The sequence below is a fragment of a genome, unplaced genomic scaffold (genome assembly GCF_019419815.1).
Source record: "Pyrus x bretschneideri cultivar Hongxiangsu unplaced genomic scaffold, Pyrus_bretschneideri_v1 Contig72, whole genome shotgun sequence".
NCBI classification, from domain to species: domain Eukaryota; kingdom Viridiplantae; phylum Streptophyta; class Magnoliopsida; order Rosales; family Rosaceae; genus Pyrus; species Pyrus x bretschneideri.
Genome location: NW_025999812.1, coordinates 1,559,831 through 1,579,589, shown reverse-complemented (window position 1 = coordinate 1,579,589; position 19,759 = coordinate 1,559,831). Strand labels below are relative to the sequence as shown.

General features: G+C 38.2%; 1 protein-coding gene and 1 pseudogene across 6 annotated transcripts; both read right to left on the bottom strand.

Annotated features, from left to right (window-relative positions):
• Positions 1-4,905: 4,905 nt before the first annotated feature.
• LOC103939999 (hydroxymethylglutaryl-CoA lyase, mitochondrial) lies at positions 4,906-8,424 on the bottom strand. 6 transcript variants are annotated; one of them, XR_007254651.1, is made up of 7 exons: positions 8,256-8,424; positions 7,957-8,142; positions 7,667-7,861; positions 7,260-7,340; positions 7,010-7,173; positions 6,066-6,182; positions 4,906-5,258 (listed from the first exon to the last, which is right to left on the bottom strand). XR_007254651.1 is itself a non-coding variant. In XM_048574507.1 (6 exons), exons 2-6 carry the CDS (start codon positions 8,068-8,070, stop codon positions 6,161-6,163), a joined length of 576 nt encoding a protein of 191 aa, XP_048430464.1. In that variant the 5' UTR covers positions 8,071-8,142; positions 8,248-8,424; the 3' UTR covers positions 5,894-6,160. The 6 variants fall into 6 exon arrangements, 5 of the variants coding, with proteins under 5 accessions (XP_048430464.1, XP_048430462.1, XP_048430463.1 ...); XM_048574507.1 differs by lacking the exon at positions 4,906-5,258 and having other exon boundaries at positions 5,894-6,182; positions 8,248-8,424; XM_048574505.1 differs by lacking the exon at positions 4,906-5,258 and having other exon boundaries at positions 5,894-6,182; positions 8,252-8,424.
• Positions 8,425-9,035: 611 nt separating this feature from the next.
• LOC103939998 lies at positions 9,036-13,416 on the bottom strand (annotated as a pseudogene).
• Between the last annotated feature and the right edge of the window lie 6,343 nt (positions 13,417-19,759).

Sequence of the window (19,759 nt, the reverse complement as noted above, 5' to 3'; positions counted from 1 at the left end):
ATATGAATGATTTGAATGCTAATCACATAGGGGTAGACTTTGGTAGCTTTGTATCTCTAGTTGTTGGTAATGTTTCTAAATTGAATTTGACGCTCAGTAGTGGAGAAAAGTTGAAATGCTGGATCGAGTACGATGCTACTTCGAAACGATTGGAGATTATGCTAGGCAAAGCGGACGAATCAAGGTATATAATCCGATTAACAACACCGAAAGGTGAATGCGATGCTATGGAGAGAGGAAGAAGAATTTTTTTTTTTTTTTAATTAATTTTATTTTTAAATAAAAAATTAATAATCTATTAGTTATTAATATTTTTTTATTCCAATTAGCGAATGAGTGGGTCTCGCTCTTGCCACGTCATTATTTAATAGGAAATTGATAAATAATTTAATAGATGTCTGACATTGCAACGAATTCAGAATATGAGGAATGATATTGCAATGTTTAAAACATAAGGAATGTAATTGTATTTCGCTCCGTAATTGAGGTATTTTTGTGTAATTTACCTCTTTTTATCATAAATTCTAAGTTTATTTCTTTTATCCAAAACGATATTAATTTAACTATCGGGCGTAATGAAAAAAATGAAAATGTTACTGGAATCTCCCATGAAAAAGGGTTACTACCTTGTGTGATTCAAATATAATCAGGAGAAATACTTCACTCTAAAAATTCAAGGGGAAATTCCTACACATAATAGTTTGTGGTCAGAATCGTTCATATTATAAAATTACTATGTAAAGAATTTTGCAAAAAATCATTAAATATGATATCGTTTAGTTATCAAACTACATAAAAACAAATGGTCAAGATCAATAAAAATATTACGATGTGTCTACCTATTTGGTACAGTTGAATGACTAAACATCATTTTAATATAGTTTTTACAGTACATAGTATGTTATAAAACAAATAGGGACATGGATTGTCTGCCTTTCCACTTTCGGTGCCCTCCCGTGCCCTCCCGTGCTCTTCTATTTGTGTGGTCATGATTAAGCCACGTCAACATTTTATATTACTATTCATTTTTGTCTTATTATCTCTATAAAAAAAATAATATAAAATGTTGATATGGTTTAACCGTGACCACACAAAACACGAGGGTACGGAAAGTGGGAGAGTAGACAATCCTTGTCCAACAAACAGACCCAATCATAGCACAAAATCAGTGTGCGATGAGACCAAGTATGTCTCTATAATCAGTGTGCAGCTATTTTAATTTATAGTTAATGCTATGGGAATCAAATTTTGTAAACTAAATAATATGATTTTTTATGACTAGATTATTGCTTAAATATTGATTAATGTGCTTATTTTCCATTACTGACACATTATTTAGTTTGTAAATTTCGTTTAAAATTTTAGTTTAAAATTTTGATATCTCTAACATTATCTTAGGCCATATTCTGATGAGAGATGTTGATGATAACATAGTTAGACTCGGGTCGAGTTTGTCCAAGGCCATCTGTCAATCTTAATTTCATTGTCTACAATGACTAAGGGGCAGGCCCCATGCAGTTTTCAATCTATTCACCTCTGCATTATTTGTTGGAAAATAGTTATTTATTTAATGTTTGGATTTGGGCTTAGCCTATTAGAATTAAATTTTTATTTCCTTGCTTATTAGGAATTAGGATTTAGTTTATCATAAATAAAGAGCTTTGTTATTCAGTAGAAATTAAGTTAGTCAAAATGTAGTCTTTACAGATTATGTAACCGTCTCAGCAATTTGTAGTCTTCTCTTTTGCTTTAATTACTTAAGTTTTATATTTCATTTGTTCATCGTGTACTTGGATTTTCAACTTAGTATTAGAACAAGTTTGATCATTTAGGGTTTAATCTGCTATGGTTTGATATCAATTTGTTGATCTACCTAGTTTCGGTTCGTGAAAATTGTCAACTTGTTGGCTTAGCTGGGTCTTGATTAGGCTTTCGTTTTCGTTCTCATTCTAGTCAATCTTATTAGGATTTGGGTTTGTTAGACCTTGTTAGGGTACCAGCCTCACAGAGGAAGAACGGTAGGATAAAAGACAAAGGAAAACTAAAGGATTAATTCAGTTCATAACCACAAAGGAAAAACAAAGGGGTTATATATACCCATATAAGCCAAGTCAGACAAAGGACTTAGTAACCCTAGTGCTGAGTCACCATGTAACAACTACTCCAATTACAACAGGATAAGGAAATATCTATGAGTTACATTAAGGTCCTATCAGGGCACCCCCTCACCCCCAATCCCCACCACTCCCCCTAATATCTATGAGTTACATTAAGGTCCTATCAGGGCACCCCCTCACCCCCAATCCCCACCACTCCCCCTAACCCCACCCCCTCTCCTACAACGAGCCTGTCATCAGGCGGGAAACTCAGGAAGGCAGGCCGATATAGAATTTGCATCCTTCCATGTCGCGTCATGCTTTGGGAAGTCCTTCCCATTTGATTAACCAACGAGTGACCGTGCGACTGGCACGCTTTGATCATACCCCACTGTTCAAGGGACCATATGAAGGTACCATCAGAGGATATTGGAGGCAGAGTTGGAGATGACACAGTATGAGTAGCAATCTTGGGTTTGAGCAAAGACACGTGAAAGGTAGGATGAATGCAGGACTGAGGAGGAAGCTCCAATGTGTAAGCAACCTGCCCAACAGAGCCAGGACTTGGAAGGGACCGTGGTAGCGAGGGGCCAGTTTTGGACATTGAAGTTTGCGATATAGTTGAAGCTTGAGGAAAACCCTATCCCCAATTAGAAAAGTCCTTTCAGACCGATGTTTGTCAGCTTGTTGGTGAATTCTGTGTTGTGCCAGTGCTCACGTAAATGCTTGAGCAAGGCATCGCCATCCCAAAGAGTGACATCTACGAGATGAACCAGGGAGGAACCTGGAAGATACATCGACACTGTGGGAGGAAGGCAACCATAAACTGCCTGGAAAGGTGTCAGTTGAATGGTAGACTGGAAGGTGGTATTGTACAACCACTTTGCCCAAGGCAGCCACTGAATCTAGTCACGCAGTTTGTCCATCACAAAGCTGCGCAAGTAGTGTTCCAGGGTGCGATTTGGCCCTCCTGTTTGCCCATAGGATTGTGGGCGATATGCTGGGCTCTTGCAAAGAGTGGTGTTTTGCTGCTTAAAGAAGGCAACCCAGAATTCACTGATAAAAATAGGAACGTAAACGATCAAAAATTAAAGTTGTTTGGGGGAGAGAGAGGTCAGTGAGCACCGTATACAAAACTGCCTTTCTATCATCCTTAATGGTTACAACAAACGATCAAAAATCGAGAAGGACAAAGTTCATGACCTGCAACTCGACGGCGGTCAACGAGGAGGGGTGGACGCTGCTTTCAACAGCAACATCATATAACCCCTCTATATTTTACGTCAAACCCAATCCAACTCTGGATACTCCTCCCGACGTCGTCCAAGGCACAATCCCCATCCACCTATTCCGACGACCCATCCATTCGCTGGTTGGTAATTTCAATAATTTTATCTCAACACCCATTTTTTCTTTAGAGCAAATTGGAATATAAATTCTTTAAAAAATAATAATGTAGAAATAAAATTATTGAGTTCAAATAAAATTTCTCTATGATCTCAATTGTGGGCTTGTATCGACTCAAACATTGATATTGTTGAGTTCCTGGAGTTCAAGTGTAATCTTTTCAGTGTTAATTCAAAGTAATAGATATTGTTTCAATTTGCAAACCCTTGTTTATTTTTCTCTCTCCATTCCTCTTTGACTTAACAATCCAAATGCCAAATATAAATAGTGAATATGAATGTACATAAGCGAAAAAATAGTGTGAAAATCACTTAAAAACAACCAGTGGGAGTCCTCAAGGGCCCGTTAGGTGGGCTAGATGAGATTGAGCCTTAAGAGATAGCAAGGACTTGTAAGACAGAACTTGTAATTCACTTATATGTATATGGATAGGTTTGGTAACCCACTCTATTTTAGATTTATAACCCATCATGCCCAGTCATGTCCATCTCACATTTTAACCCAACAAACAACGGACTAGACTCCAGTCCATTTTAATTGGTCACAATTTATCCCAACCAAGCCACCAAAGAGGCCCCAAGTCCCCATCTAGTCCACTTCAATTCTCTAATTTGATTCACCTCACATTTCAATTGCCCAAATGTACTCGTATCGATACATCGCACATGACCAAAACAACTAAAAGTGACCGCATGACCAAAACAACTAAAAGTGACCTCCCCCCCCCCCCCCCCCCCCCCCTCCTCCTCCTGCTCCTCCTCCTTTATTTCAGGTATCAAGTAAATTTGGGGCGAAACACATAAGACTTGCACAATAGTGGTGGTACCTCATAGCTTTGAGGCAGCAGCTGCGACTTTACTTAAGGCAACTGCCGTCTTTGAACCAGATGAGCGACCCAAGTGCTTACTGATATAGTCCCCAGTAGGGGTGGGCATAAAAACCGTTAAACCGCAAAACCGCATCGAACCGTAAAAAAAAAAACGTGTTGACTGGAAAAGTCAACTTTGAGTGAAAAACCGAACCGAACCGTTCAAACCAGTTCCGGTTCCGGTTTCGAATGACCAAGAACCGGCCGAACAAAACCGAGCCGTTTTATTAATAATAAATAAATAAATTATATATACACACATATGTCATGGTATAATAGGTTGAAAAATAGGTTGAAAAATTGTGTACAGGAGCTGCTGCTTCTTGCTTGCTCTCTGAAGTCTGAAAACCTGCAATTTGCTTTATCATTTTTTTGTTTGTTGACTGATTGACCAGTGCATATGTATTTTAGTTGTCTCTTTTTGTTGACTTGGTGCCACTAACAAAGACATTTGCATTAAAAAAGATGTGTTGTATGCAACTTTATGTAATCAGTTTTAGAAGATGTATTTGAATGCATAATGATTTGGTGTTCAAATAATTTATTATTAGGAATCGTAAACCGGCAAGAACCGAATCGGAACCGGTGTAGACCGAACCATAATGTTCTAGTAATAAATTTAAGTGGAACTGCACCAAATCGAACCGTTAATATATTTCGATTTCGGTTCCAATTTAGGGGTGAAACCGCACCGAACCGCACCGAACCGCACCGTGCCCACCCCTAGTCCCCAGCCAACATGAGCTTTTTAAGATCTACATTGGTCTTCACTCCAAGTCCATTAAGCATGTACACAACATCTTTCATGGCAACATTTCCGGAAGCTCCCTTACATACGGACAACCCCCAAGACCTGATACTGAAGAATCCACTGTGCTGATTCCTATCTGCCAATACAATAAATGTCATTGCAATTATATTACCCTTTTTATTGCATGCAATTCTATTATCCTAAACATTAAGATTCGTTGGAATTCTAAAAGTATAGTCCACAGAATCATGTAGTCACAAGAATGGGAATCAGTTTGGTGATTTATAATTGTTCATTTTTTCCTTGGGAACCAACTTAATGTGTTGAAGTGCCGATAAATCTATCATCTTTCGTTTGAGTTCAAAGTCCAAATATTGTTTACTTTCTCAAGTTTGAGTTTATATTTTGGATTACGCACCTTCACGAGCTCCATTTGCTTATTTTGATGTTCATCATGCTCTACTGTGAGAAGCTCAGGACTACGTAGATGACTTCCAATCCAATATTGCATGCCCGTACCAACTTCATTGAGCTTGTTATCACTTCATTTTAGCAACTATGTAGCCACAAGAACTGCTAGCGCTCCAAACTAGTCCTCTCAGACCATTGAGTTGGCAAGGGCGTATTAAGTACCCTCCTTGTTCCTTAATAAGTGCCAAATGTACTTTGTCGTACTTGCCTTTTACGTTTTCAATATCTATTATTAAGGAATACACTTTGCTACACCTATTAATTAAGTCTTTGCAGTTTCCTGCATGAATTCTGAAAACCTTTCAAACAAGAACTGTTTATTGATATGGTTAATCGGGGTCAAAAATTTCAAGACAAACACAATTAGCCTGAAGACTAACACTTTAATTTTGTCTGCTCAAATCATATTAAAAATTACAACTACCTACATATTATTTAATTTCCTGCTAAATTCAAAAGCAATCTGGATTACCTGGAGTGACGCTAGTATGTTTGAAAGAGCTTGCCCATAAGTGTCGTGAAAATTGGACAGCAAGCTTCTCACTTGGGACCACATCAATAACAGCTTCAAGCATTGGAATGACAGTACCTGGAGAGGGAAAAGAACCCATAGAAGTTTACACACAAAATACATGGTTAACCTTACGGTTTAAGGTATCTCAATCATGTATATACAAGTGGAGCACTAACTAAACAAAATTAGGAAATTTCGTTTTGGCCACAATTCTATGTTCTATTTTTCTTAATTGGAAATGCGGTAACCATATTCAACGTGCTATGTCTAAACAGTGTTGTTCTATGTATAATTACTTTTGGCCTAATTTTAAAACATAAAAGCGGATGAGACCTTTTTTTAAATTATAAGAATAATATTAGTTAAACATATATAATTGTCATTCAACCGTTAAACAAACAATTCAACCAAACTATCAAACTTAAATAGAAACGAAACAAGTATAATAAAAAAGAAATTAGGAAAAGAACAAATCTACTTCACTCATTCTAGTCTCTTCCCCCGCATCATTAAGATAACAATGCAATGTAGGTGAGAATGACTGAAGGGGTTAGAGATAAAAATCGTCATTGGCCAACTCTAAGAATCACAAGTAATTGTGCGAACAAGTGGTCCCCGGAGAAAAATAAATAAATAAATGAAATAGTCTGCTTCTTAATACTAGAAAATCTCTTCTTCAAATAGTCCCTTAAAATGATACTTGAAAGAAAAAGAATTTAAAGACTACCCCATTCATATTTGAAACTGTTTATTATTAATTTAATATAAGCATACCAAAAGATAATAGAAATTAAATAGGTTCATATAAAAATATTATTAAAAAGAAAGTAACTTAGTTCCAGTGGGAGTGAGAAGAACCCAAACCCCTTTCCCCCAACTACCAAAGGAGTTAGAATATATACCCACGAACAGGAATTGAAAGCTTTCTGGCAGCAATAGAAACATCACTATATCGAACGAGACTATCTTCAATACTGCAATTTATATTTGATTTTGAGAAAGATTCAGAAGCTGAGGCAAATATGGCAACTTCCTTTGCACCAGCAGCAACAGCTGTCTCAAATCCCTATAAGAAGCTAGATCACGATATGAATTAGTAACGTATCTTGTTATCAGTTTATAATGATATCCTTTTCACTAGAAAATGCTTACTTTAAGATTAGGGGTTAGGGCGGGAAATCTAGCACCTCCAATATTCCGAACAGCGGCCATTACATCTTTTGCATCTGCCAGCTGAAATTGAAAGATGAGCAAGACAGGGAAGAAAGTCAGCCATGAAAACCCATAGCCAATGAAGAATAATTTTAAAGATGCTTCAGAGATTCCTTTGACAAATGAAAACTTGTTAGGATTTCAAGGGGGCGCAACAGAACTACACAAACCATATGAAACAAGAAAGAAAAACAAAGAGAAAAGCATTAGAAAACAAAGAACTGATTGATTGCTCAGAATCGGCAGACGCAAAACAACCACAGAAGAACAACATTTGTCCAATGTATAATTGAATATGCTACATAATGTGAACTGATGGAAGCATAGACAAAACGTCGAAAGTTAACCTGAGGAACCCATTTTGGGGAGACAAAACTTGTAGGGTCGACAACAGGCAAACCAGAAGAAACAAGCATTTGAATCAATTGAACCTTGACAGCGGTAGGAACAGTGTGCTTCTCATTCTGCAGTCCATCCCTTGCTCCAACTTCTACAATCTTTACAAATTCCGGAATGTCTTTTAAAACCCGATGCTGCTGCTGCTGGGATCATACAAATTAATTACAACAAAGAACGAATTAAGAGATGGGTGTAATTGTTGAATCATATGGAAAAGAGACGGAGACAGAGGCATTACAGTGCTGAAATTACGACTTGACAAATAGGAAGCCTCAACATTCCCCCCACCGAATCCTGCTAGTGTTCCCTTCACATTCCTCATTTGTCTTGGCGACTTATGCAAACCAAACATTGCACTTGCAGGCAGGCAGCCACCACTCTCAATTGCAATCGCAAACTCAATCTCAATCTCAATCCACAAACCCTAACATTTTGATCAAACCATGTTAATGATATTTACAAAAATAATAATATTACTCCTAAAATCTCCCAACGAATTGATATATTGATATTAAAATTGAATTGATACCCGCTAACCTCAATGACGACAGTTTTCCGGGAACGGGCACAGTCGCCGTCGCCGGTACGAGATTGATCTTGTATTGTGTAATTTGTGTGCGCGCGCACAGGACAAGGTTAGGGGAGGAGGAAATAACGGGTAGGGAGGGTCATGAGGGTAATACGGTAAAACTACACGGCTTCCTTCCTATTTGACCAAAAGGACAAAAGCAAATAGATAAGGTTATTCAGACACTCATTATTACCTCTCACGTATTTTTATTAGTGTTTTCTCATTGATCTTTAATTCATTCGATGTGATAATAAAAAATTGAATCAAATATGTGAGAAGTAAAAATAATGTGTAGATAGCACTACCCAAGTAAATTTGTGCATGCCCACTCACTCTTGCCCTTTTGGTGCTCTATCTCTCGTAACTCCCGTCCCGTAAACAGCTATCAACCCATGACTACAATCCAGTGTCCAAGATTCATGGACGGATGCAGCAGATTACATTAACGGGGCGGGAGATTTGGCATTTTGTAGGCCAAAATTATGATGAGTATTGGACAAGGATAGCTTGCCAACTTATTACAATCTAGGGACAATTTTCTGTGGCGAGTTTGTTTTGGTTTGTGACGTTAAAGACTGTAAGCTAAGCAAGCACATGCATCGAAAGGAAATCCTTCCTTATTTTGCTCCAAATGTGTATATTTGGTGGAATGTGCAGGGAACCGACCACGGTACATTGAAATACATAATATAATCATACAATAGACAGTTGTAGTGGTCATTGGATGTCATTACAGCATATAACCGTAGCCAAATTCTCAATTTTGAATTTTAGTTTTGATGCAGTGTACCATTTCATAGTATACATTTCTTCCACATCTGTCCACCATCCTTCACTCTTCTTCATGTCTGACGAAAAATTGAAAATTAAAACTGAAAATCTGTTTTGCAACAATGTCATACATGATCTCAACGCACATAAAAATCTAACGGTAAGTCCACAAAATGAATTCTGCCATACCTTCTATTATTCATAAATCTTTAACTTGCAAAAGGCTTCCAAACGTATTCATCGTACGTTTATTTATTTCTCTACTCTTTTCTGTTCGTCATGAATACAAATCTACATGAAACTTCAGAGGGAAGAGAAAATAGGAACACCTGGCAAGGTGGTTCCTGCATCAGCAATGTAAATGTTGCCAGACACATATTCAGAAGAGTCATGTAGCAAATATCTAACTAGCGATGTCAATGCTGGATCCGAAGTCCCAAATGTTCGTAAAGGGACAGTTTTCATAGCCACATTGTGTAGCCATTCTTTTTGCATAAGACCCTCCGTAATTTCCGACCTGAAAAGTCCAGGTGATATTGCGTTCACTCTGATTTTGTGCACCCCCAACTACATAGCCATAGTCTGGTTAAAATAATAAGATTCAGTATAGTTCCATCAAAGCCGTCACCCACACTACGATGTGCAGAGTGAAGGAAAATTTATGTCCTAGCTAAGAACATGTAAGAACATTTGAATACATATGCAAACTAATAACACTTTAAAGTAGGCATGCATTCAAAAACAATTCATAAAACCTATGACTTTCAAAGCCTAGTATATGGTGAACCATAAGACTCTTTAACAATATTAAAGAGAATAAGAATTTAGAGATTCTTTACCCTTGAAGCTCATCCTTGATTGCACAAGGGATTCACCCAAGTGGAGGGCCTTCAAGTCACCTCCTTGCTCCTTGGATCTTCCTTGTGATTTCCTCCCTTTTAGTGCTCCTTTTCTTCTTTGAGGATTTGAGGATTTGTTCTCCAAAACACCAAAGGTTTGGTGTCTCTAAGTCTCCACACCAAAGATGTAGTGTGAAGATGAAATGGATGACTTAGGGAAGAAAAGATTGCTAGATATTCCTCCCCTAAGTGGCCAGCCTCTATGTAGAAAATGAGAGAATATGTTTCACCCAAATTCAATTAGAAAACCCTAATTTGAAACAAAGCTATAATGTTGATTTTATACTTCATTTCATGTGAGTGGCAAACTTGTAATTAATACAAGTTTGCTACCCCTCACCCTTATGGCCGGCCATATGTTGTTATTGGGCTTAATTGCCCATTTTGTTTTAGTTGTCATACAACTTAAACATAATGGGCCTTGTGGACCAAAACGTTTTTGCGCCCCGAAGCCCAAAACTAACTTAAACGCCCAATACGAACGTTTCGTATAATTAATTAACTATTTAATTAATCTTGACCATTCTTCAATTAAACCATTTAATTGCTTATCCATTTCATATAATTTCTTCACTTATATCCTTACTCGGTGTACGATCCATTAGGTTCCAATTAGCGAGGTAGTGGGCGATGTTACTCTTAACGATCGATTGTGAATTGAAATCACATTTCAATTCTCCCTTAAAATTAGTGTTTGCTAATCTTTAGGGCTTCCACAAACCATGGGTGACGCCTAGCAGCATGTCATGGTTACCCAAGCTAAGTAGAAGTGGTTGGAGAACCTATCCAGTTACAACTTCAATGCAATACGGTCCTTCTCTAATACAATACTCTTAATCACATTGTTTAAGTGATAGTTTGTTTCATGTCTACTATCCAATGTGATACTTCTCTATATGATTCAATTGAATAAGATTTGGAACAAGCTTCCTTAGTCATATTCATATGCTTTGGCCAAAGACTCTCGAATCATATCTTAGAGTATTCTCCTTCCACCATGGAAGGTTAGAGATCTCTTGTTGTGCATTCATATGCCTACATGACTAGATAGCTTGACCCCAACAATGCCGTGGACACTCCAATGGAATGCCGTTGACATAATCAAAGATCAAGGACCTAACCATTAGACATCAATGATGCCTCAGGTCAAAGGACTACTTTGCATATTGCAACTATTGAGTTCTCACATGACATGTATGTTCGAACTCTCGTTTGATCGTTGTTCAGTGTACTCGATTACTCTTTCGAGCACCTATGTGTTTGCCTTAGTGTCCAACACCAAATGACTTGAGACTTGTCATATCCATACTTGAGTCGACATAACACATACTAACCTTAGCGGATTGTCAATGCCCAATTGGCAACCCTATGGCTAGGAACGTTTTAGGAATGAACATAAGAGAAAGGTCTCGAAAATCTAACTTACTTAGATCACTTATCTCTTAGATCAAATACATTCATTGGATTCCCTTATTGCTTAAACACAAGATACAATAAATAGTGATTAATAATAAGCTTTGCCCTTCATTAAACATATAAAAGTTTAATACATTAAGTATTCCAAAAAGCTATTACATCAAATGAGTGGCTTTGTGGGCATACTTCCAACACAGAGAACAACAGAACATAATCCTTAAGAAAATTCTCAAAACGAAATACAAATAGTGAAACTTATGAGAGAAAAAGAAAACAATGAGAGAATAAGCAAAGGTAGTGCCAGTGCTATGACAAAGTTGAGGATAAAATCTTATATTTCATTTATAGGCCAAAAGTAACAAACATAGAATGCCTTTAACTTACGCGGTTAATACGATTTTCCCTATGAGCATGTTAGAGATAATACCTTGGTTAAGGTGTTTACGCCAGCCTTTGAACAATTGTATGCTGTAGCTCCAGGAAAATATCCACCATTAATACCAGCAACGGAAGATATCTTGACGATGATCCTCCCTGATCAGCATCTCGCATGCGTATAACAACAAACTTTGACACCAACCAGGAACCCGTTAAATTTGTCCTGAAAACATTATTCCATTCCTCCTCAGACAATTACAATGCAGACTTCACATTACCTAAGAAACACAGATGGTAGTAAGCATCTATGATACACCTATACTGAAATATACGCTCATAGAAAATTGAGACTTGTACTACTAATGAAAAGAACATCACATTTAACTTTCACAAAATGATACTCGTCAATCAAAAACTTAGACCTTAAAATCTATATTTACGGAATAACTTTTCCGTGTAACTGACCTTAACAAAAGAGTGTCATTGGCTTGGAAATTTTATACGTACGAAGAGTATAAAATATCTATCATGTCTTGCAATAGCAAGGTCCAACAACGAACTATTCTGACTAGCTGATAATCTATACATAATAAGTGAACATGTGTGTAATTGTAGTTGGCTTATAATGAGGATAGGGACTGAGTGTAGTCCAGTCCGAATCCGATAAAGTCCCATCCCAACCCCTCTGGAGGTAGCGTAGAGGGCACATGTTTGTATGTAATACTTGGGACACTCAATCAAACCCGAACGAACAAAGTGTTGAATTGAATCGTAGCAGTCTCTACTGGGGGTCGTGTTCAATTCAGTAGTCAGTATTGTCATTGGTAGGTTCATTTTAGTTCATGAACTAAAACAATCAAACAAGCAATTTGGATTACTAAAATACAATTCTAAAGTGAAACTAACATACATAAAGCAATGAATGCTCGCACAACAGGATCCCTATTGCATTCCATGTATCGTTTTGTTTACAAATTCGAGTTTCCGGGTTTTCCTCTCGAGTTCAAACTCTATGAATTTAGCATGGATTGAATTCTAAGAGTCTATATCCAGCTTAAATTTGATCGTTGGTTTCTCTAGAATAATTCAACCCCAAACGAGAAGGCAAATTGAAAACAAATAACATATAAAGGCAGGGAAGCTAACCAAACCAACCTCTAATACCGGCATTGTTAACAAGGGCATCGATGCGCCCAAACGCGTTCCAAGCCTTGTTCACAGACTTCTCAATAGCTGGGCCATCGGCGCTGACATCCAGCTCAACAGCCACGGCCCGCGGGCCTCCTCCAGGAATATTATCAGCAGCAGCAGAAGAAGAAAAAGACGGAGCCGTGATGGAGAGATGGTAGATTTGATCGCAGACGGACTGAAGGCGGTCGATGCGGCGAGCGGCGGCTACGATTCTGCATCCGGCTTTAGCCAAGTCTAAGCAAAAGTCGCGGCAGAGGCCAGAGGAAGCGCCGGTGACCATGACGACCTTACCGTGGAGGTGGCGCCACGGCTCCAGGTGGTCCGAAACTTGATGAGAATTCTCCATATTTGATAATCGACTCTCAACTATGAGCTCTGAATCATATAGATGTGAAGAAGGGGCCTGGCTTCTCTGCCTTCAGTTCCCATTCATTCTTTATCTCTTTCTATTTTTGGCGATCATCACTCTAAATTTTATATCACTATTACATTTTATATTATTATTTTTATAAAAGTATTAATATAAAATATTAACGTAGTTTAATCTTATACAAAATAAAACAAAATGGAAGTGTAAGAGAGTTGAGAGGTGCAAGTGTCACTGCTAACTCATATCCACATGTGCACGCGTAGCATCACATCCACATGTTTGTCAAGATATTTTTATTGAGAACAGTAACACTTTGATGCATCGGGACCAGCGAACTAGTACTAAACAATATGAGTTGATTTTCAAACACCGTTTCCACACGTTTTATTATTCAATTTTAGCCGTCTCATTAAATAAATTAAACAAAAATAACCAACATAAGATGCGTAAAAATAAATGGTTATTTACTACAGTAGTGAAAAGAAGTTGCGCCGTTACATGATGGTATGATTTCGAACCCTATTAGTAATTAATCTAACAAAAGCTATTGTTTGATTGGAAAAAAAAAAATAATGTGTGTAAAAAACCTAAAATTAGTGTATTTTATCATTTTTCTAAACAATATTATGAATGATTTTTATTTTAAACAAGTGATATTTTCTACACTAGGGGGAAATGTGAGTTTAGCCTTATAATAGGTTAGCAATAATGTAGTTCAAATTCGCCTTTAGCGAGAATTCTCGCTTCCAAGTGAAGAGGAGTACCACTAGATCGTAGTATTAAATGACAATATTATGACTAATTAAAAGGGTTTTAGCAAATTGTTTTTAGGTTTATTTTTAGTTATGTCCCCTGGAACTTGATTTTAGTCTCGCTTTGTTCTTTGTAACTCAAAAGTTGTCACTTTGCTCCCTAAGACTAACTCTAACCCTTAGAATAAGTTCTAAATTTTCCCTTCTATTCCCCCTCAATTTCATTCCAACTCTTGTTCTAAAATGGGGTTAAGTCTTAAAACTAAAAAAAAGCCAGATTCCGACCAAGATTTAGGCCAAGGTTAGTGGTGAAATTCACTTGTTGGGCAAGGACGCGCGCACACCCCGTACACGCCAAGCCTAGCAGGTTACCCAACACACCCACGTGGGCTTGCTGCCCACTTGTTGCCATGCAATAATGACCCTAACCCACTTGTTGCCATGCAAACATGAGCCTAACGGCTCTATTTTTTATCGTGCGGTCCAATTTAAATGGGCTGTTGGTTCATCCAATGGTCCATGTTCAAACTTTTTTTTTTTTAGTTTTATATTTATCTATTTATTGAATCAATGGTTGAGATCGAATATGTCACATCCCAGCCCGGGACGGATCACTTCCCGGGCCCGCTCCACCACCGTAGCACGATATTGTCCGCTTTGGGCCCCAACCACGCCCTCACGGTTTTGTTTTTGGGAACTCACACGAGAACTTCCCGATAGGTCACCCATCCTGGGAATGCTCTCGCGCGCTACTCGCTTAACTTTGGAGTTCCCATGGAACCCGAAGCCAGTGAGCTCCCAAAAGGCCTCGCGCTAGGTAGAAATGGGAATATACATATAAGGATCACTCCCCTGGGCGATGTGGAATGTTACAATCCACCCCCCTTAGGGGCCCGACGTCCTCGTCGGCACACACACTGTCAGGGTTAGGCTCTGATACCAAATTGTCACATCCCGGCCCGGGGCGGATCACTTCCCGGGCCCACTCCACCACCGTAGCTCGATATTGTCCGCTTTGAGCCCCAACCACGCCCTCATGGTTTTTTTTTTGGAAACTCACACGAGAACTTCCCGATAGGTCACCCATCCTGGGAATGCTCTCGCGCGCTACTCGCTTAACTTCGGAGTTCCCATGGAACCCGAAGCCAGTGAGCTCCCAAAAGGCCTCGCGCTAGGTAGAAATGGGAATATACATATAAGGATCACTCCCCTGGGCGATGTGGGATGTTACAAAATATGATCAAATCTAATGGTAAAAAAAAGATATAATGGCCCAAATTTAAATCCAACGGCTAAAATGATTTAAAATTTTTATTTAACTCAAAATTCACCCAAAAACTCTATAAATACCTATATATTTGTTCAAACATCCACACAAAATCACTTTTTTCTTACAATTCTTTCAATTTTTCTTTCTACCATCTTCCAAAACCATTTCTATTAATCATGGTTTATTAATGATCCGATTTAGTGATTTTTCCATAGTGATTCATGAGTTTCATATGTCGATTTAGTGATTTTTCAATATTTATCAGAATTTAAATATTTATTGGTTAAAATGTTCTTAAAATTAATTTAGGATAGTCTACATAATTTTTTTTAAAGTTAATAAAAAAAAAATAGCTTAAATTCATTCTTTAATAATCTGGAACTAAAATTTTAGGCTAAAAATGTTGGAGCAAAAAAGTTGTTTCTGGGTTAAAACCTAAATTTTATAGGCTAAAAATCTTATGTTTTACTCCAAGGGTTGGAGATGGTCTAAAAGTCAAAATTTGCTTCACTTTTCCCCCTGAAACTCAATTGTGACCCCATTTTTCCTCTTGAAACTTGAAAGACGTCTTTGTAAAACCCAAAATTCCTCCACATTGCCTTAGATCTGTTCATTTATTATGTGGGTTTGGTTTGGGTGCGCTAGGCTACTCAATTTCCTTTTTACTTTTTTTCATCTCTTCAGTTCCCTTAAACTTTTTACTTTTGGATTGTTGAATGTTATTGCATAATGGACATTTCGAATTTATTGCACATGTATCATAATCTTATTGGGTGTTGCATCCCACATATGTTTCACGAGGCTACCTATCAGTTTAAGGGAGAAAAGAGTCCACAAGTTAAAGTGTAACGAATTTTGAGTTTCAAATAGTAAAGTAATGACTTTTGAATTAAAAGGGGTAAAGTGATATCAAAATGAAGCTCCAGGGGGCATAGCTATAAATAAGCACTGTTTTTAATCAAAAGCACTCAAAAACCTTTATTTGATAGAAATGACACAAACTATAAGGATAAAAAAATTAATAAAAATTTAAAAAAGATTGGAGTTGACACGTAAACCAACCACGTGTGAGGTCGCGCTCTTTTTTTCACTCATCTCACCCCCTCCCCAACGTATGAGTGTTGTTTCTCTCTTAGTCACCCACCCATCTATCCCAGCCTTTATTCCATGTTTTCTTAGTTTTTGTTTTGTCTCATCCAAGCTTTCTCTCTTACGTCACTCTTTATCTCAATCATGTGCTCTTTCTAACCATTTAAAAAATAGTCACTATTTAAAAAATACTAATATGTTATGAAATTGAGGTATGTGTGCAGTGGAACATAAAGTAAATAAGACACATTATTTATGAGGTTCGGCAAGTGTGCCTATGTCCTCGGGGCAGCAGTAGTACTTTCTTTCATTATTTGAAATAATAGGAATACAATGATAACTCTCATTATTTTCTCTTCTCTCTCTAGCCCAGCTCATTAGTTATTTCTCCTGCATATCTCTTCTTTCCTCTTCTCTTCTCTCTGTCTTTGATATTGAATTGTTTGTTTACAATGAACAAATGAACCTCCTTTATATAGTTTTTATCCGATAGAATAATGTAGCAACACTATTCACTTTACAAAATTTCTTCAAATGAATAATGCATAAATAGTAATCCATCTGATTTTTTTAAGATAAATAGTAGAGAACTATTCACATGGGGCCATCCACATATTACATTACAACACTTCCCCTTGGATGACCAAATGTCAATTTCGGTTGCCTCGTTAAAACCTTGATCTGTTTTGGATGCTCCCCCTGATTTCGGATTCTTCAATCTGACTGATTACTAAGTTAATGTAATCTGATATCATGCAAGATAGTTGAAGTGTTCTGAAAGTGGATCACATGCGCTCCAAATTCTAATGGGCCACAAGTATTAGCCAAACACATTCATGACTAGCTTCATGCAGATATGTATTCCTGAGAGATATAAAGATGTAGCAATGAATCCTCATTTCCTTGATCATTGTAGAATCAATCTATTTACGTATGTAAATACAAATCTTTTATGAGAGCGATTTGTATGCAAGCTAGAGAGATTTAGATTTTGCTTGCCTAATAAGACCATGGGTATTAGTGACTGTAAACACGAGAAATTCCTGAAACAAGCGACAAGAACACGTGTACAAAATAATATTTTGTATTAATGATCTTGGGGTTACAATCTCTTTGTAATTTGGTCCTCTGATTCTATCTTCGTAGGGTGTGGGTTTGTGGATGAGTTGTTGATCCAAAGGGCCGTCTGGGCTTGATCTAAGGATGCACAGCTGATGAATGGATCTTCAAGGGGCGTTGGGCTTGATCTTGAAGGTTGATGGATGAACGGATCTTCAAGGGCTTTTGGGCTTAATCTTGAAGGATGAACGGATGTGTGGATTTGTTGAGGTTGTTGATCCAAAGGGGCCGTTGGGGCTTGATCTTAGGATGAACGGATCTTCAAGGGCTTCTGGGCTTAATCTTGAAGGTTGATGGATGAACGGATCTTCAAGGGCTTTTGGGCTTAATCTTGAAGGATGAACGGATGTGTGGATTTGTTGAGGTTGTTGATCCAAAGGGGCCGTTGGGGCTTGATCTTAGGATGAACGGATCTTCAAGGGCTTCTGGGCTTAATCTTGAAGGATGAACGGATGTGTGGATTTGTTGAGGTTGTTGATCCAAAGGGGCCGTTGGGGCTTGATCTTAGGATGAACGGATGATGAGCGATGAACACTTTCTTCAAGGGCCGTCGGGGCTTGATCTTGAGTTGGTGGAAGTTCTTCAAGGGCGTCGGGGCTTGATCTTGAAGGTTGATGGATGATGAACGATGAACGGATGTGTGGATTTGTTGATCCAAAGGGGCCGTTGGGGCTTGATCTTAGGATGAACGGATCTTCAAGGGCTTCTGGGCTTAATCTTGAAGGATGAACGGATGTGTGGATGATGAACACTTTCCTCAAGGGCCGTCGGGGCTTGATCTTGAGTTGGTGGAAGTTCTTCAAGGGCCGTCGGGGCTTGATCTTGAAGGTGGATTTGACGAAGAACGAAGATTGCTTTCTTGATCCTTCGGGATTTGCTTGAGAGCTTTAGAGTTTCAAGGCTTCTTTCTTTCTTCCTTCCTTCTTTTCTTCTTTTCCTTTCTCCTTCTCCTTCCTTCTTTTTTTTTTCTAAATGAATGCATTGGCCTCCTATTTATAGAATTTCAAAACTTGATTTTTGGATTTAAATAATCAGATGAAATAAGTCATTTCTGCCAGGTATTGACACGTGTCATATTTGATGACTTTTCCAATTTATTTCGATTTTTCGTTGAATCACACGCTACATATAAAATTTATGTGACACGTGAACATTGAAATTTTAATTATTGGTCAACATTCATTTCACCGAAATTTTGATGTCTACAAATGCCCCCACTTCAAGGCGCGTCGTAGACATGTGCTTGTCACGTGTGGAAGATGCGTTTTGAAGTCCCTTAATGTAGATGTCAACCCAAGGGCCGTCGAGGCTTGATCTTGAATTGGGCTGGAAATTTCTTCAAGAACCATCGAGGCTTGATCTTGAGCTTGACTGGAAGATTTTCTGGTTTCCTCCAATCGTTGATTTTCCGCAGGCTTAATCTTGAACTGGGCTGGAGGATTCTTTTGGTCTCCTCCGAAGGTCTGAACTTACTCCTTTTATCTGGAGTTGAATTTGATTCAAGGGTGGTGAACACTTGATTTTGAATCGGACTTGTGATTTCTTCAAGGGCCATCGAGGCTTGATCTTGAACTGGGCTGGAGGATTCTTTTGGTCTCCCCCTACCGTTGATTTTCCTTTGTGCTACTCTTGAATTGGGTAGCAGGATTCAGACACATGGCAGGCAAGCAGGAGGTGGAAGTGATGACCTGTTTCTTTGTTCAATCTTTCCCCAATTCGTATTGAAGAGGGTAGATCGGAAAACTGACTCCAAGTGCCGTCTGATTGCTCTTTTCACTTTGCCATGCGAGTAATAACAAGGACAAAGGAAAGGACATGGAGAAAGCATGATATAAGATACCTTTGCTTTTGAAGAAGCAGCGAATGAATCAGCACATATATTTGTTGTGCTTGTCTCCACATGCTTTGATGTATCATTTTCACTTGTCTTACTTGCTCCCTTTGCAGAAGTGGTATTTCCTTATGCAGGTTTGGCATCTTCTCGTGTAGTATTTGTCCTCTGATGCAGGAATGGAATGCAACCTTTGCATTTAAATGGTGCTTCAAAACATTACTTCTCCGCGACGATGAGTACTCGAGAGCAATGCAAGGTAAGCAACCAGGCAAAAGTTCCAGGCAATCAGTTCCAGGTCGGAAGTTTGATTTCAGGTTCCGACTGATAACTCTATTTCCCCTTCTCCTGCATGTAAGAGCAAGGACAAAGAAAAGGACAGGG

What these genes read in the sequence shown, in the direction of transcription:
- LOC103939999 (XM_048574507.1), bottom strand. Translation starts at nt 8,070, where the DNA reads ATGTTTGGTTTGCATAAGTCGCCAAGACAAATGAGGAATGTGAAGGGA. An exon ending in CAAGTCGTAATTTCAGCACT is followed by an intron (nt 7,862 to 7,956) that starts GTAATGCCTCTG and finishes GTATGATCCCAG; the next exon opens with CAGCAGCAGCATCGGGTTTT. An exon ending in CCCTAACCCCTAATCTTAAA is followed by an intron (nt 7,174 to 7,259) that starts GTAAGCATTTTC and finishes AGCTTCTTATAG; the next exon opens with GGATTTGAGACAGCTGTTGC.